General features: G+C 36.0%; 1 protein-coding gene across 3 annotated transcripts in view; it reads right to left on the bottom strand.

Moving 5' to 3' along the window:
- RTTN (rotatin) overlaps positions 1 to 24,504 on the bottom strand; it is a 93,080-nt gene that overhangs the window by 4,742 nt on the left and 63,834 nt on the right. For all 3 annotated transcript variants that reach the window (XM_075705293.1, XM_075705295.1, XM_075705296.1), the window contains 11 exons: positions 21,455 to 21,566; positions 20,514 to 20,712; positions 19,350 to 19,440; positions 18,179 to 18,332; positions 17,887 to 18,024; positions 16,730 to 16,941; positions 12,076 to 12,181; positions 8,384 to 8,478; positions 4,732 to 4,809; positions 3,120 to 3,246; positions 1,186 to 1,385 (listed from right to left, as the gene is read on the bottom strand). In XM_075705293.1, coding sequence (XP_075561408.1) covers positions 1,186 to 1,385; positions 3,120 to 3,246; positions 4,732 to 4,809; positions 8,384 to 8,478; positions 12,076 to 12,181; positions 16,730 to 16,941; positions 17,887 to 18,024; positions 18,179 to 18,332; positions 19,350 to 19,440; positions 20,514 to 20,712; positions 21,455 to 21,566 — 1,512 coding nt within the window. The remainder of the gene's footprint in view (positions 1 to 1,185; positions 1,386 to 3,119; positions 3,247 to 4,731; positions 4,810 to 8,383; positions 8,479 to 12,075; positions 12,182 to 16,729; positions 16,942 to 17,886; positions 18,025 to 18,178; positions 18,333 to 19,349; positions 19,441 to 20,513; positions 20,713 to 21,454; positions 21,567 to 24,504) is intronic.

Genomic DNA, 24,504 nt, shown 5'->3' with positions numbered 1-24,504 from the left:
CATCTGTTTGAAAGCAAACAATCCAGGATACAAACTCTGTCGTTTTCTTTACATGAATATAATATTGGTAATTTAATTTTCACAGATGGAATTAGTAATTCAGCATTGCTTACACTTACGAAAGCACTGCTCAGAAGAGAAAATGAAGACTAAGTACTATCACACTAGACTGAAACCCTGAAGACAGCAAAAGCCAAAACCATTCACAGAACCATAGAAAAGATCTCAAACTCTTCGTTTCTATCACAAAATTTGAGTATCAGCAATTTTGTAACTGTATGACCAGATTTTACATAATTAGCACCACAAAAAGATCATATTTCCCCCTGCCTTTTCTAACAGGTAATTAGGTCCAAGCACAGAATGTTGTTAATGTAAATTGAAAGAAATTGTTGTAATTATTAAACTTTTATTTAATTATTAAATAAAAGATGCTAAAAACAAACACACTTTTTATAATGTCTTTTGTGCTAGCTAGCTTTATCACATCACCACTACACTTGGTTTTCCACATGGTTTGACTTCTTGTCTCAAGGCGTTGAATTTATTTAAATGATCAAAGTTTAAATTTAAAGAAACAGATTTTTCAAAAGACGTGTGATAAAATAAGAATAAGGATCATTCAATATACAAATTAAAAAGGGAAAAGATGGTACTTACATTTATATAATAAGAATAGATTTCTACCTAACAGACAATTACTGACTTGTAGGACATCTCTAAAACTATAATTTTTATAAAGATTATGTTTCACACAGAATACCAAATGGTTTATACAATGTTTAAATTTCTTGTTTACTCGCATGCAGTTTGTTCTACTCTGTGCTCACTTTCATAGATCTTTTAACAGATTCTGTTAGATCACTTTCATGATCCACTAGTGATTGCTATCAATATATATGTGTATTAAAAATTTTACACCCCACTGAAACTGAGAGGTTCTAAAAAGCTCTAGCAAAAGTTGTGTAGTTCCATATGCTGTTTCTGTCCGGACTATAAATATGACCAAATTACACACTTCACTTAGAGAACAGTAACACAGCTAACTGAGAAGACACAATGCTTTTGATTCCTGCAGAAGCATCTCTGTATGATCACAGGGCACTCCATATTGCAATATGAGGGTTTATTAAAAAGGAAAATGCATCCATCACATTGTTAAAATCAAGAATATTATTTACTTACCTTCTGAATAATGCCTTTACAGTCATGAGACAGAGCAAGGTTAGAAAGAAGACAAAAGACCACCTGCTGAATTGGGCTGTTATCGTTTGACACTTGGGAAGCCAATTTCAAGATGTTATGCATTAATGAATTGCCAGCTGCACTTCGTGCAGACGGAAGTGATGATTGTCCACCACTGGCCCAACAAAGTGAAGCACAACCTTAAAGAAATGAACCAGTTATCATATGAGAAATGCACATATACATTAAAAAAATAAAAGTCTATAGAAAGAGCAGTCTAACAGCTCAAAGATTGAGATGGGACTTTTGAAAGGATTGTTTGGGGTTTTTTTTTCTCCTTTGAACCACAGTGAAGTCAATGGGACATGCAGTTTACTGGAATAAGCATCTACTCTCCTACTGTTCTAAAATCTAAGAAGTGACTCTGCTGTTAAAGAGAAGCCATTGCTCTGTCTCAGAAAGTCTCCTTAAAAACCAGGACATTGCATCTAAGGCATTCTACAATTATTTGGCAACAGAATCTGAAGGGACCCTCTGAAACTGGTTCAGAAAAAGAGGTGTCTATATATCTGAAAGGTTTAATAAGTTTCTTAAAATATTTTTCTAAGAAATAAAAGTGCTGTCTGCGCCTGTCATTACGTTGTACCCCAGTAGCATGCAAAATCCTATGCTACAGAGCTACAAGCTCAAATCAATATAGCTGCAGGGAACAACTAAGTTACCAACATGATGTTTGTGCACAAATATGCATATACACCTTTTCATTTAGTGGCATTTGCCATCTGCAACAACTTAACTTTTTACATGGCAAAAATACATAAAAATGAGACAGCTTTTAACTTACAAACGTCTACATGCATTTCTTGTCTGACTACACAGAAAGGAAGCGGTTAACCAGTTCAGAATAGGTAAGTTTGGGTCACTTCTCAAGCCAACTATTCTGAAGAGAAAAATATGATTAATCTAAAACCACTTTCCCTTATTAGCAAGGAAGATAAAAATGCAGCTTAGAGTCACTCAGAGTTAAGGAACAAGACAATAAGAACTTCAGTTTGATTTCCAGTACATCACAGGACATTACATTTTAATTTTATATCCTGTGGTTGACTAATACAGTCCATATTAAAAAAAAATCTTTATAAAGAAAAGCATCACAAGCTCATTTAAGGTCTGGACACATTCACTTAAAAAGAAGGTAAAAAAGCTCAGAGACTGTTCAGTTAATATATTTTAACCATGCTAACTCTTTTATGGTATCTTGACAGGGAGAAATCAACAGATACTTAGATGTCTCTTCAAGCCACCAGCAAATCATTATCTGAGTCAATAACCAGGATATGGAATGAGACAAATTCATACTAGAAAAAAGAACAGGCTTCTAGTAGTGGGGATAATTACTCATCAATGGAAATAAAGGGTTTCCTCAAATGAAAAAGAGAATCCTTATGAAAAATATACAAATACAAGCTACTGAGCCCAATGCATAAATAAATGGAAGAAATTTAATACAGATTTAAATTAGATTATTGAATATTTCAAAACCGGAATGTTCTCAAAAAGGGTTGAAGTAAAAACTGTACAAAGTACTGATACACTATTCTCTGTAAGAAAATTCCTAGAGTAATATTTCTGTAGTAAACTATTCAGTTTGGCAGGACTTTCATTGTAACCTACAAAAACAATGATTTTAGTTAAACACTATTTAATCCTTTAATACAATTGTACTCTTGCTAAATCCAACAGACTGAAACAGGATCTGAACAAAAGTCTTGAATATATCAAAATCAAAACTTCTGACAGACTTTGATGGACCAGTGTTTTTACACTCTCCCCTATGGTAGTAATAAACATTCTTTTCCCTTTATTATGCTTTTCTGTCTTAATTATTCTGGTTAAGTATTCTGATGTATTACATCACAGAGTAACACTCATACCTGCAGGATAGTTTGCAGTGTAAACACAAAGCAAATGTAGAGCTATTTGCATGGAGGAGTCGTCTATTAAAAACCATGGCCATAGTGAATGCAGAACAGGAACAAGATGAGCTTTGAGTGCTGCCATCTACGAGAACATGAGGAGGAATTTAAACTACTATACTATTAAATACTTTGAAAATGCAGTATAAATAGAGTGAGAAAAGCATATTTTTATCCTATTGTGTCCCATTAGTTTGCTTTAAAACATTGTAAGGACAGAACTGACAGTTCTCTTTGACACTAATGAAATTAAGTCTATCCCAGTCAAAACCAGCACACACTTTAATTACCGAGAGACATGCAAACAAAAGTAAAGATTTATTCACTGCAACCGTGATTGTTCAAGTGCTCCCTATGCTAAAGTTTTATTGTACTCCAACTAAACTAATTATTGGAACTCAAAAAGCATGGAAATAGAAGAGTGCAGTTCTACAGAGCAAATGATAGAAAACTTCAGTTATCAACAGCAACCTCCTCCTCTCCTCCAGGCAATTGTCTCTACAGACCCCTGATCAAAGCAAGAAAAATATTCCACAATAAACTTATCTGAGATTATGGCACAACCAAGTTATGGGGACCTTAGGGATAACCAGATGGCTTAGAGGCCCATAATTTACATGGTGTTCTGTATACAAAAAGGATGTTAACATGTGCCCTCAATAGGGGTACTTCTGGAAGGTCTGGAAATCTTGTGGTTCCACCAATGCATTTGCTAAAAGTAGCACAAATTGTATCACAATGCCAAGACAAATTAAATTGTGAAAGAGAAAATGGAAATAAATGTGTGAAAGGTATCAGCAAAGAAAGAGGAAGAGTAGTGATCAGAAAGAAAGAATACAGAAAGAATGAAAAAAAAGTAATGGATTTTCCCCATGGAAAAAACAGGTAGGCAGAAGAACTGAAGTAGAAAAGAAATTGAAAAGCACAGAAGAAAAGACAAAGAATGTGAAATGAAAAGGAGAAATTCAAAACAAGATTTTAAGCAAGAAAAATTATGGGGGGCGGGGGGTTGGAAATCAAGACAAAACCAAAATTGTACCTTGCCAGATTAGTGTAATTTAACTCAGACAAAGAAAAGTAAACGGCAAATTGTTATTTAGAGTTTGGTTTTTGGGTTTTTTTTGGGGGGGGGGAGTGTCTTTCAGAAAGGGAAAGGAAAAAAGGAGAGAGGAATAAGGAGAGGAAGAGAGGAAACTACTTTCTATGATGTGAAGTGTATCTCTTATGTGCCTTTCTTGTAGCCCCACACTTTTCTCCCCATCCTTTTTTCACGTTATATGCTTTGAAAACCGAAATTATTGATTTAAGCAAAGCAGAAGTAGGTATAAAGGATGATAGCCATCTGAAACCTTTGGGAGATGATGTTTCAATATGAACATTGCATTCCTAATCCATGTATGAAATATTCTTAGGAGATGGGAATAATAATGAAATTTGAAGTATTTCTTGCCATTAATATCAAGCTTAAATTTAGCCAGCTTGAAAATCATTTCAAAGTGGAAAAAAAAAAATTATGATCTTCATTCACTAACTGAACGTGCTCACATTATTTCAGCATAAGAATACTTACTTTGCATTCTTCATTTTGAAAGAGGCAGTTTCTGAGGAGCTGCATAGAACATCTTAATTGCTTGATAAGGTTATCCTCCTATCCAGAAAAAAATATTTGAAGATCATCAACATAAGACCAGAATGAACTTTGTACAAGGAGGAAAGAGATTTCAAAGGAGAAGTGCAAATCTAAGGCATCAACATTTGCATCACATCTGTTCAGCAGAGTTTCCTTCTGATCTCAGGTAGGATTCATCTCAGCTAGCTTTAAACACATATACTAAAGACATTTATAACAAGCTACTTGGAGTCATCATCGTCTCTCTATAACCCACAGATACTATTTCTAGGAGCACTGATCTGGCCAGATGCAGAGATCTGTAGTGTAGAGTTCCATTTCTCTTACAACTAATGAAGAATGGGTGAGAAAACTGTCTGGGTATTTGTTCCATCCTAAAGCAGACATCTGAAACAACTCAAATGAATCACTCCCTAGAAGCACCTATTTTTCTTCCTTGAATAAAAACAAGGACAAACTAGCCCTGTCTTGCAGATCTCTACATTTGGTCAGACCAATCCATCCTTATATTCCCAGTGTCTTAGTTCCCTATCCTTAATTACGGAAATAGTTTCCAACCCGATAAGAAATTACAAAGATAAATACAGACCTTTGGACAGTGAGGTACTACACTGAGATTCAAGTATACAAGCAAACAAACAAAAAAATCTATCTTCATGATAGTACTGTGACACTAAAAGGCTAATGATGGCTGACCTAACTTCTATAAGGTTAACATACTAAACCACTTCTGAAATATTATCTGATTCCAATCAGCTTGCTCACCAAAGGAGACTATTTCTGTTTTATTAATCATAAAGGAACAAAAATGTAAAATAGGATTCATGCTTAATCTCAGCCAAGGTGATGGAACAATGCTTGCTTATAAATCATACCATGTACAGTTGATGACATTTAGACATGAAGTAAAAGTCTATCTCAAAAAAGTGAATGAAAGTCAGGTATGGTAGTTGAAAAAGAAACATATAAAATGCATTTGTAATGATGATTTGTAGCTGGTTTGTCTCATTTTCAGCTAAATAACAAGCTCACTCTAAGATGTTCCTTCAAGAACTTCCATATGTATTTATTTATTTAGTAAATACAAATAGCACTAAATCCTACAAAATGCCACAAGCTACAGCTTATACGTAATGTGTAAACTTCTAGGAGGTTGAAAAAGTTATAGACTGTGTTGATGGCACTGTTTGTACTTATTTATTTATTTTAGGATATCTTGATTTCTACTAAGATCCTATTTTGAGGGGTTTTTTTGAAAGCTTGGCTGTTGTAAATACTTTTCATGCCTTTAGTTAGCATCACAGTAACTACTGTTAAAGAAAAGGAGTATTAGGTAAAATACTTCAGTTGCCCTGAGAATGAAGCTAGGTCAAACACATTTTTCCCAACAGAAGAAAAGACAGAGAAAAAGAAAAGAAGTTCTGATAACCACTTTGAGAGCTGTGCCTCGAAGTGGGCTGAGGGGCAGTTTTGTGAACGATCAGCTAAATCTGACTATGAAAGCAATGTCTCAGCTTCCCTCACGTGAAACTAGATTGCTTGTCATTAGGCACCACATATGATGAACAGCAAACTTACATATGATGTCGCAAACTACAGTCCCAGCTCAGCAGGGAAATCTGCCACAAAGTCTTTTGCAAATCTCTTTCAAAGAATTCTTAATTAAAGTCTTTGTGACCTTTCTCAGAGGCTCCTTTCCTTCAATTTCTTTCAAGTTTTAAATTACTTCTACATTTAGCAGAGGAGCAAATGTCCCCAGCTTCTTCCCTCTCAACCCAAGAAATATAAAGAACCAGCTGACTTCAACCTTACTGGACATATCCAGGAAAGGACACCTTTCAGCCTCCGCCCTTTGAAGAAGGGATAATAAATGTGTTTAGGAGATTTCAAGAAAAAATACTGTAGCCTTCAAATGTCAGGGTCAAACTCAAATTCTTTTAAGACCTCATTGTTATGAAACAGAGTTCCACACTCACAAATCAAGGCTAATGTCTGTTTGTGACAACACCTCAGAGAAAAATACTATCGAGCTCAAACAATGCAGAAATATCCTGCAGGAAGATGTTTTCTGCAATTTCTGCTTTATGTGGGAGTGGACAAGATATCAAAGTTGACAGCAGAGGTTACTTTCTGTTTTTTCATAATTCTCTTAGATGAAAGTGGTAGAAAACAAGCAGATTGCAACAAAAATCTTATTAAACTGTTGTATGACGCTAAGAAATAATCTATGTCTAGATGTGGTAAGGAAGAGCTGGGTGATGTGAGAGTCTGGAACAACTAGAAGGGAGGTTAAAAAAAAAGGCTAAACAAAGAAATTGTGAATGGAGAGAAGAAACTGGGAGTACAGGCGGTGGAAAAAGCACAAGTATGAGGTAAAAAGAAACTCTGACAAGAAGTTACAGCCAGGGACAATTGAGTCTGATGACAAGAGACCAAGACGTCCAGACCAAGTATGCAGGACAGAAAAAGAATTAGAATTGGAAGCCAGATAATATGAGAAGGTAGAGAATAAAAAACTATGACTTACATGTGCAAGCAGACTGGAACTGATTTTGGGGTGGGAGGGAGATTGACTGGTACAGGAACAGAACAAACCGAAATGGCTAGCACTGGTTGAAAGACACCGAGAAAGAAAACCTGAGAAACAGAAAAATTATTCTTGTGGAAACAAGATGGGGAAAAATTAGCTGGATTGGATAGCACCATGATATCAAGGCTGAAAGTCCAACTATGTCTGAAAATAATACTGTATTCTTAGATATTGTTGTAGGCTAAATAAATTGCGAGGACTGACAGGTGACAAATAGATGAATGTGTATGTGTGTGAATGTCCAAAACTGAACTTTTGAACTCTCATCAGAAGCCTGCTAGTTGCTGGCTTCAACCAGAATGGGTTAGTTGCTAATTCTGATAACCTGGACTAAAAGTGAGAAGTCCTGAATCCTCCAATTAATGAAAAGACATGAAACAGAACCACTAATTCAGAGGCTGATCACATGTTGTCCTTCGCACATAGATTGTTTAGATGAGATAAGCAGGAGCTTAGAGTTCTGGAAAGAAAAGCTGGTGGCGAAAAGGATTTTAAAAATAAATGGTCTCTGAAAGAAAGAAATGGGCCCAAAAAGAAGAATGTGAAGATCCTGGCTGGAGAAACAATCCTGCAAGTGGAAGAAGATCCTGGAGACCAGAGAGATGCATGGGAACAAACACCGGCACATACCCAGGGTCTTTGGCCAGTAACACCCAAGACTGGTAACTGAGCAGCTGCAAAGCACAAACTGATGTGATTTTCTGCCTGACTTTCCTCAACCAGCAGTCATCTCCATAATGGAAAAGGAAGTTGACACCTAGGGAACATAACTCTGGGAGGGAGAGTGAGTGTGTAATATAATCAAGTTGGTAAAAGCTCTAAAGTCATTGAATCTCAAAGAAGCCACAGTATCCAGATCCACTACAAGTTATCATGGGTGAGACAGAGTAAATGACAATTACCAACAGTATCCACCCTCAAGAAAAAAAAAAAAACAACAAAAAAAACAAAAAAGAGCTGGGAAGTGCCTTATCGTATCAGTCTTTTGGTTTTCATAGTTACCTTTTTTTTCTGTGCTTTCCCAGGCTTTAGGGAATCCAAATTCAGCTGCGCATGAATAAGTTTCATGTTTTCTATACAGCTGTCTATCAAGTCAACTGGAAGACACAAAATATTAACATTTAGAAGTTCATCCATAATCAAAAATATTGTATGAATCATAAAATATCTTTCTTGCAATGATCTTGATTACTGTTACCCTCCTGAACTGAGATTTAAGGATTCAGATGTTCAAATTCTGTGAGTTCATAATATATTGTTACCTTCTTGATATCAGGAAGTAACTAGCAGTCTCCGAGATGGAGTGCGTCTAGCTGAATGATCTCGAGAATCATAAAACCATAAAATCATAGAATTGTTTAGGTTGGAAAAGACCTTTAAGATCATCCAGTCCAACCTACACTACTAAGTCCACTCTAAACCAGTCAAGGGTAGACTAGACTAAACCATGTCCCAAAGTGCCACGTCTACCCGCTTTTTGAACACTTCCAGGGATGGGGACTCCACCACCTCTCTGGGCAGCTTGTTCCAATGCTTGACTACCCTTTCCGTGAAGAAACTTTTCCTAATTTCCAACCTAAACCTCCCCTGGCGCAGCTTGAGCCCATTTCCTCTTGTCCTATTGCTAACTACGTGGGAGAAGAGACCAACACCCACCTCACTACAACCTCCTTTCAGGGAGTTGTAGAGAGCGATAAGGTCTCCCCTCAGCCTTTTCTTCTCCAGGCTACACAACCCCAGTTCCCTCAGCCGCTCCTCATAACGCCTGTGCTCCAGACCCTTCACCAGCCTTGTTGCCCTTCTCTGAACACGGTCCAGCACCTCAATGTCTTTCTTGTATTGAGGGGCCCAAAACTGGACACAGTACTCCAGGTGCAGCCTCACCAGCAACGAGTACAGGGGAACAATCACCTCCCTGCTCCTGCTGGCCACATTGTTTCTGGTACAAGCCAGGATGCTGTTGGCCTTCTTGGCCACCTGGGCACACTGCTGGCTCATGTTCAGCTGCCTGTCAACCAACACCCCAGGTCCTTTTCCATGAGGCAGCTTTCCAGCCACTCTTCCCCAAGCCTGTAGCGTTGCATGGGGTTGTTGTGACCGAAGTGCAGGACCCGGCACTTGGCCTTGTTGAACCTCATACAGTTGGCCTCGGCCCATCGGTCCAGCCTGTCCAGGTTCCCCTGCAGGGCCATCCTACCCTCCAGCAGATCAACACTCCCACCCAACTTGGTGTCATCTGCAAACTTACTGAGGGTGCACTCAATCCCCTCGTCCAGATCATTGATAAAGATATTGAACAAGGCTGGCCCCAAAACAGAGCCCTGGGGAACACCGCTCATGACCGGCCGCCAACTGGACTTAACTCCATTCATCACTACTCTCTGGGCTCGGCCACCCAACCAGTTTTTTAAAGAAGCAAGAATACATTTGAGTCCTCTTGCAACAGAGTTCTGTGAGAGGAATGCCCAAAGGAAGGACTGATAATATGGAGAGGGGAGGATGATTTGGGAGGAAGAGGATAGCAACTCATAACTCTTCAGGGTATCTTCAATGATGCTGCCTAGAAGACTGAAGCTTCAAGAGGTTAAGGCATGCATTCATCTTACCCAACTCTTCCCTAGCAGCAGCAGTTTTGCTGCATCTGAGATGAGACAAAGGAAAGCAGGTGACTCAAAGTGTAAAATGTTGAGTTAGTCTCTTTTCTTGGGATCTAGAGTCTTTAGTTTATTACAAGATCATAGGCTTATGGGACAATTCAAGTTGGAAGAGATGGCCTCCAGAGGTCATATAGTTCAACCTCCTGCTCAAAGCAGAGTCAGTTATAAGATCAGGCAAGGTTTACCTGTGGCCTTATCCAGCTGGGTCTTGAAAATGTCCAAAGACAGAGACCGCACAGTATATCTAGCCACTGCTTGACTGCCTTCAAAGAGGAAACATTTCTTGATGGCCAGTCTGACTCTCACCTTTCAATTTATGCCCATTCCCTCTCATCCTCCTACACCATACACTGCTGTGAAAAACTTGGCTCTTCTTCAAAACTTTATAGGTATGAGAAGGCTGCTATTAGGTCCTCCCAAAACCTTCTTTTCTCCAGGTTGAACAAAGCCAGTTCCCTCAGCCTCTCTTCTAAGGACAGGTGGACACAATCACCTTGGTGGCCCTCTGCTGAAATTGCTCCAGTTTGTTGATGTCTTTCTTGTACTGGGCCAAAACTGGATGCATTATTCTAGATTTGGTCTAACAAGTGTTAAGTAGAGGAAAGATAATCCTTTCCCCTCAATCTACTGGCTGTGTTCCTGTTAATACAGCCCAGGATGCTGTTAGTCTTCTCGCATTCAGCTTGCTGCCTACCAAGACCTCAAGGTCTTTTTCAGCTCCCCAGTCAGCCTGTGCTGCTCTAAGGGGCTGTTACTTTCCAGGGGCAGGACTTCGTATTTGTATCTTAAAAAGTAGTCCTTAAGAGCTGAACAGGTGAATGTAGAACTACAGATATCTTCAGGCCTTTGATGTGAACCCCAAAGCTCCTCTAAGATGTGTTGCATCACAGCAAGGATGACGTGAAGGCTGCTCTAGCACAGAACATGATGCATTTCATGCACTGGTATCGCCTTCACAGTAAGTCAGGTCTTACTAAGGATGATCCAGTGGGTCATCAACAGAAGAACCACCTGATTGAAGCAAGGGCTGAGTAGACCAGCAATACACTGGGAAAGAGCAGAAAGTAGGTATACAGCATAGGATTTGAAGCTTGGAGTTTTCTGCCACTATTGGGATCAGACATTGAGCAGATATATCTAGGCTATCTATTTCAGTGCAGCATAGGTTTAAAGAACTGAACAAACCAACAGAGAGATGCAACTAATGAGAAAGCACCCGAGACAAAGTGCACTTGGGCTGATCAGCAGGTATTAAATACATGATACATGAGAAATGCAAATTAACCAGTCTCCCCTGTGTTGTAGTGGGCACAAAAAGCCTTTGATTAGAGGTTTTTTTACTTTTGTTTTACTACTGCAAATTAAAAACCTTAGGCATGGAAGATGTTGCATTGCAAGGGGAAAAGGTCCTACTTAAACTGTAAAATGTGAAGAAATAAGGAAAGAGGCAGGGAAGAACAAAGCTGAGTAAAAGAAGTCTGTTCATGTCCAAGTACAGCCAGAACTGAGAACATAGGACATAGTTTCACCTACAAACCTGTATTGGCATAGCATGAAACAAGAAGTGGAAGATGCTGCCAGTGCAAAATCTCCAGTTTCAAACAAATCATAGCTAACAAATCATAGAATGCTTTGGGTTGGAAGGGACCTTGAGAGATCATCAAGCCCAACCCCCCTGCAGTAAGCAGGGACTGAACCTGTGAACTTGGCGTTGTTAGCACCATGCTCTAACCAACTGAGCTAACCCGGCTGAACGGGTGAATATGCCACTAGCAGTAAAAGCTCACAGGTCTCTTCTCACTCTAACACAGAGCTGTGACTTCACCACAAATTTTTAGACTGGCTATAACATAATATTTTACCTGTAGCTGAAAACTTTCATTATTAATAAGGTTTCTCTGTAAAAATCTGCAAAAAATGCCACTGAAAACTAGGTCTTTTGTTTTGACAAAAAAACATGATGATTTAAAAAAATATGTAAAACACCTGCAAGCATTTGATTCATAAATCATTTAACATACATTTTTAAATGCTCACCTTCCAAAGCACATTTCTGGGCATTTTTACTGACAGCTAACAGAGACAGCAATAAATTTGTAGCAGCTTCTTTCAGCACATCCTTTGAAGATTTTCTTTCACAGACCTACAAATAATGCAATTTCATTACTTTTTTATTTAAAAAGTGAACATATTAAAAGTAGTATTCATAACTATAAGTATGTTGTCAGTCTATATTTTCATTTGCATTATTCATCACTATTTTCCTATCCAGAGTTCTCCCTCTCTATAGTCATGTTTATAGTCTGTCTACATTGAAGTGTTTAATTATTCTTTCTAATTAAAATGTTAAAAAAAAATTTTTTTTGCTCCTAAGCCGACTCCTCTTACTCTTTTCTTAACATTCTACTTTCCTAAAACGTAAATTTCCAGCCCTGGCATTCCAGACCTTTCCTAATGTTCAGGCTTGCTATCACAGACAATGCACTGACATGCCTTTAGTGCAATCTCACTTTCCTTCAACACAAGGATGAAGAATAGACATTAAATATCAGTGAAAATCTTTAGAATAAAAGTATCATTGACACATGGATAATTTTTTTTAGATATTCTTCCAACCAGAGAAAAATGGTAGTTTTTAATCTTATTTTTGTGAAGCCTTTGTGAGCATCACCGTATTTCTAATAACATAAATATAATCTCTGTGCTTTCAAAGGAAGATCTATTTGGAATCATATAACAAGATAGTTGAAAGATGAGGAGCTGTCTGTGCTTTATATATTATTCACTAGAGAAGTTGTCTATCTAGCAATTTTCCCTAAAATATCATTCCAATACTGACATCCAATATAACTGAAATACACATTGTAATCAGAATAATATAGTAAAATAAGAACTGTTGCTGGATCATAGTAGAAAGAAAAACCAAGTTACGCAAAAATACAGCATCTTAAGCAAAACTTCATACTTCAGACAGAAACCTCCTGAGTACCTAGCCATAGGACCTCACAGATTTTACACCTCTACATACATTACACATATCACCTTTTATTGGCTTTAGTCCTCCAGTTAGTAATTGCCTATAATTTTAATATACAATGAAGTACCAATGTATGCTCTAGGGTTATCATTTATTGAAGTGTTCAGTGCAACCAGAACTGAAAAGGTCGAGGGATGAAGACTAGTAAGTTTATGACTTGCAAAAAAGCCCAAACCTCATTGATAAGGGCAACTGACACCAAATTAAAGCACCAAAGCATGGACTGGGTTCTGCATTTATAGCTAACAAAAATAAAAATTCACACTTGGACTACAAATGGTTTTATTAGATCCCACGTGAAATCTCAAAGCTATCAGCAACACAAGAATGTTCTAAGTAGATTAACTATTTTTCCATACTGATAGGTGGTGGTTTCTTTTCAAATTAAAGATGATGTTTGAGTAGTTAAAAATATAAAAAGCTTAGAAGTTTAAACTTGATGCTTATTTACACCAGCCAGGAAAAAACCAAAATGTTGAGTTCCTTCAATCCTGCATAACCCAACATGTAGATTTTGTCATTTATCCACTCAAAGGCTTTTGCCTTATTAAGTTGCTAGCTATTTTTTATTTTTTCTTAGTACTTAGGAATATTTTAGTAATTAAAAAATATATTTCATTGTCAATCTCTTGGGTATTTTCCTTTAATTAAGTATTATGTGGCTGATTAAAACTGATTAAATAATTAAGGTGAGTTGTCCTAAATTTGTATATTTTAAAAGTTTTAATTTCACCTTACTATTTTCTAAATTTTATCTTAAAAAGTAGCAAAATTCCATTCCTTCTTGAAGCATGCTCCTTTCTGCATTTTTTCCTTACTCTGTAATCAAGAATTGCAGTTTATAACAAAAAAGAAAATTTATGTCAATCATAGGCAACACTTAAATAATAATTAATTGATGATTAACTACTAGTTGAATGGAAAAAATAACTCTATGTAAATTTATAATGCCTTCTGCCAGCAGACTGTATAGTTTTAAACTACTAGTACTAAAGTATTAAAATGAGAATGGACACTTTTAATTCTTTTTTGAAATTATGATGTTTAATAAATTTAAGATGTCCCATAAATCCACAGCACATCTAGCTGTGATAGTCTGCACATACTATAAGTTAGTTGAAGGGGAGATCACAGCATTTCTAAAACATTGTAAACTTCATACCTAGAAAGAAAAGGTAGGGCCTAAATTTGAGACTTTACGTATGGATTATGGTTTCCTTATTACTTTTACTTCTGATCTTGAAAACATGTACACAAGGGTTGAAGTTTGTACTCATACACAAAAGCACCAAAACCCTTCAAAGTCAGCATGTGTGTTCACTAAATTGGTTGAATGCAAGAATGCATACTCATTTAGGACCTGGTCTGCCAATACTCACACCTGCAGACTGGGTCCTAAGTTAGCATTTGCCATTGCATAGTTCCTATTCGGTAGATTTTATGTAATTAGGATGATTAATGGAGATGACTGATTGTTTGAAAGTTCTCTCTCACAGCCTTTTCTATGTTAGGCAATTATTTGCTTGAGTGCTTTTCTTGAAGAAAGATCATATTGAAATTTTGGGTTTTTTTTTTGGGGGGGTGTTTTTTTGTTGTTTGTTTGTTTGTTTGTTTTTTTAATAGCTTGCTTTACATCTGGTGGGCTCCTCTTTTCAACTGCCTCTCAATGACCACCATGGCAGGGGGGAAGTAAATAAATATATGTACTTTGCTCTAAAAAATGAAGCTGTTTCTTTCCTAATTCTGTTATCATTTTTGGGGGATCATAGCAGCTATACCCCTTTCATGTATTATAAAGCCCCAGACATCTTTTGAGCTCTTTTATGAACAAAATGCAATGTCCATCTACAGCTCTGAACAGTTAAAGAGCAAGTTAAAAGCTGGTATCTCTTACGATACTCAAACTATGTCATAGTGTCTGACGTACTTTCATTGGCCTGGCTGCAGTTAATTTTTCATTGTATAGACTTTCTCTGCTGTCACCATAAGAATCCTCACTTTTTGCTACCGAAGATTGGTAATCAGCTACGTATACTTGTTTGAAAATAGAGGAATGTGACTTACAACACAACACGTCTTTGTCCAAATTACTTTCACGCAATTGTGTTTTTTGTGCCAGAGACAAGGAGTTCAGTTTTAGGCACATACATAACCATTAAATACAAAAACCTAACAGCATAATTAGCAAATTATGGGATTTCAAATAAGTGCCCTTGTTTTGCTGTCAGAGTGTCTGAAAATCATGTCCTCACAGGAAATCTCTATGCACTGAAATTATCTGAAATTAGTTGCCAAAGAGATAGGGAATTCTAGTTTTAGTGGCCTACACAGTGATGCCAACAAAGATCCTCTCAGGAAGTTTCTCCTCCCTAAAAGACACCAGGTTTTCAGTGGACAGAACACTATGCCCCAATAAATGCTATAGAGCCACAGTGGTGTAACACAGCAGCAAAGGACCACAGGTTGTGTGATAGATGTTAGCCAGATCAGGACAAGTCTTGGTAGAAGTGAGGTTATTCTACAAGAATTCAACAACCATAGGAAGAGAGAAGATGAAGTGACACTAAGCATTATTTTTGTCACACCATCCAATATGCACTAATATGTTGAAAAAAATAATGTTTTACATAGCAAAATAGTATTAAATGTGATTCTTATAAAAAAATAATTACAAGACACTGACTTCAGAACATCAGAAATCACAAGCTACATTATGTTATAAGAAATGTGAGTCTTTCAGACAAACACTACACTTCTAATCGTGGATCACTATTATTGTTACATTGGCAAACTGCACATAATTTAAAGAAGGACAACGAGTATATAGATAAAAAAAACAATTTGTGAGGGAAAATAAATTAGACACAAATTCACATACAACTTTTCTTATTACTAAGTAATGAGAGTTATTTTAACAGTCTGTAAATAAGTGAAGGATGTAAATATAAAGGAGGTAAAAGAATAATTTAGGACAGTATATAAAACTATAAATAACAATAATGAGATTACATTAAGACAGACAGAACATTCAGAATAAGTATCTAGAAAAAAAACATCTTGTGACCAATATATATTATGTCGGGCAACAAGTTCCTAAAAGAATTAGTGAAAATATGCTACCTGGCCAATTTAAAACTAGCTTGGCAAATACACTAATATGTGCTCCTTAAGTGCAACAACACTGATCTTACACTGTCAGGGAATGAACTAGAAGGCTTAATGATTCATTTTGGTTCACAATTTTTACAAAGGCAGCTGTTAAGAGCAACAATGCTGTCATTTACAATGGGGATAACTAAGTCTTGAACCTTAAAAATCTCATTACATGTTTGGAAAAGCAGAAAAAAATAAAAAGCGTATCAGTATTTGGCCAAACATATTCTATCTACGCATCATCTTCTCTACCTAAGATTTCACACCATGCTGTTGCAGGATAATTACCTTGCAAAGCACTTCCTAGAAGCTGCTTCTTTGCAATTGTTCCAGCTTATTACATGCGTTTCACAAATGAGTGTAATAGATATCTCAAATTAAAGATATTTATGTTCATAACTGGAAACAATTGATAATTTCATTAGGTAACTACATTCCTTTTTAACAAAATACAAAAATGCAAAAATATATCCTGCAATCACATAGTCAAATTTTAAATACCTGAATAGTTAATGCGGTAAGTTGAGTTACTGATGCCTGGCATCCTTCAATGTGATCCAGAAGAAAGCTAATAGTTGGATTCTGACATATACTCTGTTTATCTTGGAGCTGTCTTCTTCCTTCCTCATTCAAAAGGACAGAGAGGAACTGTAAACTAGCCATATATAAAGCAGGATATGTGGTTGACAGATGAATACAATCACAAATGGTATCTGAAAAGGTAAACAGAAAAATATTTTTTTTTTTTATTTCATTCTGAATAAAGCTTAAGTCCTTTGGGACTCAGAAAGACTTACCAAAGAAAGTGTGTGAGCCAAGAAGCAGTTACACCTGTGCACTGCACAAGGAATTCTACATATTCTATGCATCTGATAAATCCTTAAAAATCTAAGAAAGAAAAGTTTGAGTTCTATAGGTTTGGATGAATTAATTGCTCTGCATTAATATGACTATAAAACAACAAAAGCAATTTCCATTTGCTAAATCACCCATTTGTTCGACAATTTTCTGAAATCTCCTCACTTTATTCAACACCTTACATTATAATACCAACAGTACCCATCAGCTGCTTTATGTGCAATTGGATTTGGATTCACCAGATCACTTAACATGCACCTGGCTGAAATCACAAGCTTGAGGACTATGCTCATATTTCAGTACTGAAAGATGTCATAGAATCTTGATGACCTATAGCCCTGACTAGGCAAGTAACTAATAAAGGAATAATTAAAAAACAAACAAACAAAACCCTGTATAATAATCTTGAATTCCTATATCTCTTATTTCCCCTCAAAATTTTGCTTTCCTTCTATGTAAGATATTAAAAAAAAAAAAAGGAAAAAAATTAAATGCTAATGGATCATTTCAGGCTCTACTCAAAGGTGCCGTATTTGGTTAAGGTTTACAACTAGAATTACTAACCCATATATGCAAACAAAATTTGTGAATTTATCAAAAGTTAGTCTGATGGTATATGAAAGAGTTATAAAAATCCAATTAAGGGAAAAAGTCAGTCAAGCTCTGGACACATTTGGTTTTCATTCTGGATATGCATTGGTAATTACTTAATAGTATCTAAACAGGAATGCCCCTCTTTTCTATTTGTTTGTTTATTTTAGTAGTTGCTAGGTTAAAACCCATCCAGGAATAGTTATTACCAATTATTGCTGTACAATGATTTGCAAAGGCTGCTGTCACAGATGGAAAAGATATTTGGCCACTCTTCCACAATAATGTAGCTAGAAGGTTGAAAAAGTCTACCCGTGTTTCATGAAATACAGATGTTAATTCGGTATCTGCAAAGATAACATAGAAAAAAATTAAACCATTTATACATGTGCACAAACCTGGATAGCTAAGCCTGACAACAACTGTCAATTTAAATGAAGGTGGTACGTAAATGAAGACCTGTGTCTGCCTGGCTATGCTGGAAACAAAGTACTTCATTACCTAACCCATCTTTGGAGCGAATGGCAAGAATTGTGAAGGTATTTCCCAACAGAGGTTTCAACAGTTCATCCTGGATTACAAGCTGAGAGTCCACCAATAAACATGATTTCAGAAGTCGGGACACAGATGACAAGTATTGAAGTAGTAATAACACCTGTTAAATATTTTTAAAAAGATATGAAATAAAGCCATATATTTGCACCTTCCACATATTTTTTTTTAATTTAAATACTCACATTACCTCAACTTATTCATAACATTTGGAATTAATAAACACCACTTAAAAGAAATAATAGGATATAAATTAAAAGTTGTTGTCCTAATTTTTACTGTATAAAATGAAACAGAATTCCTAGTTTGGAAATGTGTGAAATCAATTTTCTAGTGACAAAGAATAAAGTTCCTTGTGAGAAAGTCATGACTCTCGTTATATGTACAGCATCATATTCTCTTGAAGCTCACAAAGAAAACCATAAAAAATGGTCATTAATATTGACAAATATATGTGTATTTCCTGAAAACAGAAGCTCAGTTCGAAGCTTTAGGAAAAAAATTATTCCCAACATATTCATTTATTTATTCTCACAAGATTCCTGCAAAAACACATTTTCTTCATAACCTGGGTTATGAAGCTTTAAAATGGTGCTGTGCCATGAAGATAATATGTTCTATATGTTAACTATACAGAGTTAAATTTGATACAAAAGTAGTTTCATTGGCAGCAATCCTATACATTTTGCATTAATCAAAATTAATTGAGAACTACGTAAGTGTCTGCAGGATTGGAGACAAAGCAAAGCAGCCAGGTTTGTTGCGGAAAATAAGTATGAAGTGTGTCAGCAACTGTATCTGGCTCGTACTTCAATACCGTACAAAGAAATTCTACTACATGATTTCTGTAACTGCTAAACTCAGTTTGTGTTCTTAAAACACAATTGGTTTTCAGTTTGATGGTTCTAGGTATAGTTCTAACACAGAAATGAATTGTTCTGTGTTGAATATAACACGGGTTATTTTCTCTTAAACCTTGTCAAAAGCACAGAGATTCACATGAAAGTAGCTTATAGCAGTGTGTATGGACTATGTTAATGAACACAGATTATGCAAATGTAATTCATTCCATAATTCAAAAAATTTTAAAAAATTAGAAAGTAACAAAGGCTTCTCTAACCTGAGCTTTTACATGTTCTATATGACATGGATGACCCAATGGAGTTTTCAGTTCCAAGATACATCTCTCAACCAGATTAGCACTTACAAGACTAAAATAAAATAAAGTTGGTTAGAAATATATAACTAAACACTCTACTAACTTAACATTCCATAGAAGTGAACATTTTAAATAAACAGAGTAAAAAATTATTAAGAACTTTCTTAAAATAGTGGGGTTTAGCAGTAAGTTTAGTGCAATGGCACTATAGTAGTAGTAAGTTGTTTCAAAATAGTTAGACTAACAAATTCCAATGGTTGTTACTGCACTGGTAAAAATTGTTTGTTTATATTTGATTGCTTATTTTCTTTCCTGTAGAAGAATAAACAGCTCTGTCATAATATAAACTGTATTCAAACAAGGGTTGTTGGGTTTGTTTGGGGTTTGGTTTTTTTTTTTTTTTCATTAATTGCAGTATGAAAAGCCACTACAAAAGCTCTTGAAAACCTTAAAAAAACCCCTGAACTAATTTTCATGTTGCACTTCAGGACTTCCAAACACTTTCTACAGATGAAAGAATTTGTTATGATGCAAGTGGAAGCATGGAATACAATCTGAAGACTATTTTGAAGTGGTTGCTTCTTTAAAAAAGAACAAAACACTAGGGTCTGTCATCCAATAGTTTCCCATATCTGGCAAGCATTATTTACTCTCTTTTACTGTGACAGCCTTTGGCTCATCCTCAAAATATTGCATACAATTCAAAGAAGAAAATCATAAAATGAACTGAAACGATCTGCAATTCTCAATACCTGACTATATCATGTACTGTTCTACTAAAGAAAAAAAAAAATTAAAAATTACCTCTCTAAAAAGGATCACTAAATGGTCTTCTAGACAAAAACCTAAAACATTACCAGAGGAACACAGTAGTCCTGCAGAAGACAGACACCACAAATGGAATCACCAATGACTACCTTTTCTGTGAAAAAAATAAATAATCCAACTTCCTCTCTTTTGTTGACTGTATTTAAAAAAAAAAAAAAGCATTTTTGAACACTTCAGAAGCAAGAAGTGGTCAATATATTTAACAGTTTTGGTAACAAACACTGTTAGATCTCATTTCAAACTTTTCACCTCTATTGCTACACCTTGTTCGTAGTTCAGCAGCTACTGATTTCATACCTGCTGAGAGCTGTTAGCAAATGTGCTTCTTGAAGAGCAATTCCAGTATCTTGTGGTGTGACAACCAACAGATTGTGCAGAAGGCTGCAAACAGCTGACAAAAGGGCAGGTGTGACTACAGCACGCTGTTTAGACAGAGTAGCAGACATGGGAGAATCATGTTGACTTGGAGATTCTGTTGTGGTTGTATCACTTTGTCCTAGAATGTATTTAATAAAGAAAAAAGAAAAAGAAAAAAAAACCACAAAAGATTAATTACAGCATTTACATAAAACAAATCGCTTTTCTTTTTCATAAAATATCCAAGTTCCCTCTACATTTAAAACAGTATATTCTGGAACAAGAAAAAAAAAAGAAAAAGCAACCAAGAAATCAGATACAGGAAAAGTGTTATTTAAAATAGCTCTGAAATAAAATGTCCCTTCTACAAGGCACTAATAACCATTAAAGATAAACGGTAAATTTGGAAAGAAATAAATTTCCGCTTCTTTCCTTAACAGAAAAATATTTTATATTTGTGGATATCGTTTTCCACATACATCATTTTCTATATTTTTTTACATTATATCCATTTTTATCTTTCTACATATAAAGAGAATTATATATACATCTGTGTGTGTGTGTGTGCATGTGTGGGCATGTGCATGTATGTATATGACAGCTTTACCAAAACTGAATGTTTTGAAAGAGTGACTGGATGACAGGAATAGAACCTAAGTCTTGAATTACATTTCAAGCAGTATCAACCGTTTTCACTTACTTCTGTCAAATGCATTTCACCTATTTTCATTTCATTTTGTCTTCCAAAACAACCACTAGAAGCATCAATGGTGATTGTTCCAGCAATACGCAAGCTTTACGTGCATGTACGAATACTGGAACATGGGCAGGCTAATACATTGTATTCATCATTATGTACACAAACTCAAAGTTTGACTTACCTTGTGCTGTAAGCCGATCAACTACAGTTGCAGGAATAAAACACGCTGAATTCTTTGGGACTGTTGCCTGAAGCTCAGGAACACTCCCCAGTGATGGTGATGCAGACCCAATCTAGAAAGACATAAAAAGAAAACAAGTTGATTCCAGCTTTTATAGAGCAGAGTTCTATTTATATTTTTCAGGGGGGAGGGGGGAGGGGAGCCGCACTAACACACCAAACCCAACAAACTCACAAAACCAAAAACAATGTAAAAATTACTGTTCAAACCCGATTGGATTACATTTTGCTCACTATATGTGTGTATATATATCATTTATAAACATCCAATAATTGAAACTATTGAAAGATGTGCAATATGAACAGCCTGAATCAGTTCAGTTAAAAACTGATCAATGCCCATGTTACTGAAAATTCCTCCTCTTCATCCTTCTTTTTCATCCATATAATTGATTCAATCTATGTTTGGACAAAGATATAAAGGCATTACTGAAGCATTTAAACTCAAGTTTTTCATGGACTATTTGCTCTACTGAGAGCATCAGCACTTGTTCATTTGTACCAGGACACGCTCACATATAAAAATATCACAAGTGCATTAGTCATCAGCCAAAGTTGAAGTTCCAAAGTCTTTCCATCTCTGGGTATTTCTCTTAACCTTAGTCCTGCGATCCTTACATGTATTCATTTCATGGTGAAGATATGAGATTTTTACATGACAGTAGATAATTTTACTGTCATATTACCATGCTCCTCCTACCAATTCTACATTATGTATCATGTGATTAGTTTTGCATGCTTTCAAAAGTTCTTAATGCTCTTGCTACTGTGTTAAAACCAAAAGCTTGAGATCAGACAACCTAGAGTCTCCAGCTTAATAATATGCTTTCGTGACACAAGACTTGTGACTTGTTTCAGAGTATCGGATAAGCATCTCCCATGTCAAGTCACTTTTCACTTCTGTTTTTTGTCTTCTAGCTGGACAATTCACATCAGATAAATTTTCTTCAAGAGTGTCACTATACAGCGTAAAGAATACAGAACGTTGGGGAACCCAGTGAAATCCTGAGACAGTCACAGCTTGAAGAAGAATGTTGTTAGACTTTTCCTCACAGTGAGCTTTCTGAGGAAGACCAAAATATTTCAAAGGTTTTCTTTTTAAAGTTTTATTAGAATATCAGTTGGAATATTTTTTTACCTGAGGAAAAATCAAAAGTGACATAATTGACAAAAAGGGTGGAGGGAAGGAAATTAGATTACTTCCTTCCTAGCTAGCTATTGTATCCTTGCAGTTAGGTCACTGCTTTCCAGGTTTGGCTTTGATTTACTCAGCAGCATTTTGAGCTACAGAAACTCTCTACTTAGTCTTTTGTCATCCCCTAGAAGGTTTAACCCCACCTTCCACAGCTTCCAAATAGTTAGGCTTCTATCAGCACATCTCTACTTGAGACCAAGTCCCTGCATGAGCTAAAGGTTGCCATCTCCATGCTGTAACTCCCTTCTCTCCCCTGTTTTCCCCTGGTCTCCCACTACTGTCCACCCTACAGTCTTGAATCTTTCTCCTGAAGCATGCTCAGTCGTTCGTCAAAAAAGCCTGAAGGTTATTGTAACACAGAAGACAAGCTACAGTAAGATTTGGGGTGCATGTCTGAAACCCAGGATTCACATATAGCTTGGGTCACATGAACACTAGGACATGCTTGGCTAATTAATTGTCTTGTTAGCAAAATGCAGTACCGAATTCTGTTTAGAGTATACAAATAAAACCCGTATTTGCCAACCGAAATATATTATTTAAAGTTTCATGCTTGCTCATTAATTATTGAAATCCATTATTTATATTAGAGTAAATCAATCCATCTTGACACATGATAAATTCTGCATTTATTCAGCAATATACTTCAATTCCATTCATTCCAATAAATGACAAAAAACATAACTCCTTTTCTTAAAAAGTACAAACCCAAAATGCAACTTCTAACAGTCCATATGGTTCTTCTGCAACAAGTAGAGCCCTTAAAGGAATTATTGGTATACTGAGAGTAGTTTTAAAGATATTATTGTGAATTTATGCAAGCTTTCACATATTAGTAAATAACAGCTTCTACATCACACAATTCTTTCTCCATCTTCTAAAACTGTCTAAACATTTTGGGAAAAGAAATAAAAATAAGGTCTTAGATATGGGGTTTTTTTTAAAAAATCAATAAAAGCTTTATCTGGTCAGAAAAATACCAGCTTCCTGCACTGATAGAACATTCATTGGTAATTGCTTCACAGTGGGACGTGGGTTAAAACCAGAAATTTTCTGCTATCTTAACAGAAAACATACAGTAGCACAATGAAGTTGTTTCCACAGTGTTCTGCCTTCCAGGAAAGAAAAGATATTACCACTTTTATAAATCACCTTTGATAAGGATGAACTGGGAGTCTGGGACATTGTATCTAGTAAAGGATATTTACTACTGCCACCATATTCTTTCTTGGAGCAATAAAGCATTCTGTTGCTTAACAGTGAAACAACAGACTTTGGAAGGGGGTTTAATTGGGAAAGAGAAAGGGTTTTATGTGGGGGGAGATGACAACTGCAGATTAGAACTAATACAAAAGAACACAAAAATTGTCTGAGTGGAAATACAGGAGAAATGTGAGGGCTTTGCCGTTTATCTGCTAGATATGAATAAAAGGTCTTTTCTTAACCTCTAGTATAAAAATCCCTCTGGCATTGCTTTAACAGGCTTGCAGTGATTAATTCTATTCAGTTCTCTTTTCAAAGGTTTAAATCACTTAACTGTATAGCATTTTGGTAACCATGGTACTGGAAAATAGCGCACACATTTTTGTAAAATAGCAAGAAGATTTCATAGGAAAGAGTGGCCATGACTCAAAGCTATCTGGGAGATGTCTGTAGATCTTTAACCTGCACCATTTTTAGCTCAAGTTTTTAAATAACTGCTCATTTTGCTAAGCAGTCCTGGGCACATAACAGCCTTAGTGTATTCATGCAGTGTGAAGCAAGTTCGTATCTCCATGCTGATTGGTGTTCTCAAT

Source organism: Pelecanus crispus, chromosome 2, assembly GCF_030463565.1.
Source record: "Pelecanus crispus isolate bPelCri1 chromosome 2, bPelCri1.pri, whole genome shotgun sequence".
NCBI classification, from domain to species: domain Eukaryota; kingdom Metazoa; phylum Chordata; class Aves; order Pelecaniformes; family Pelecanidae; genus Pelecanus; species Pelecanus crispus.
This window is presented reverse-complemented; position numbering and strand designations above follow the sequence as displayed.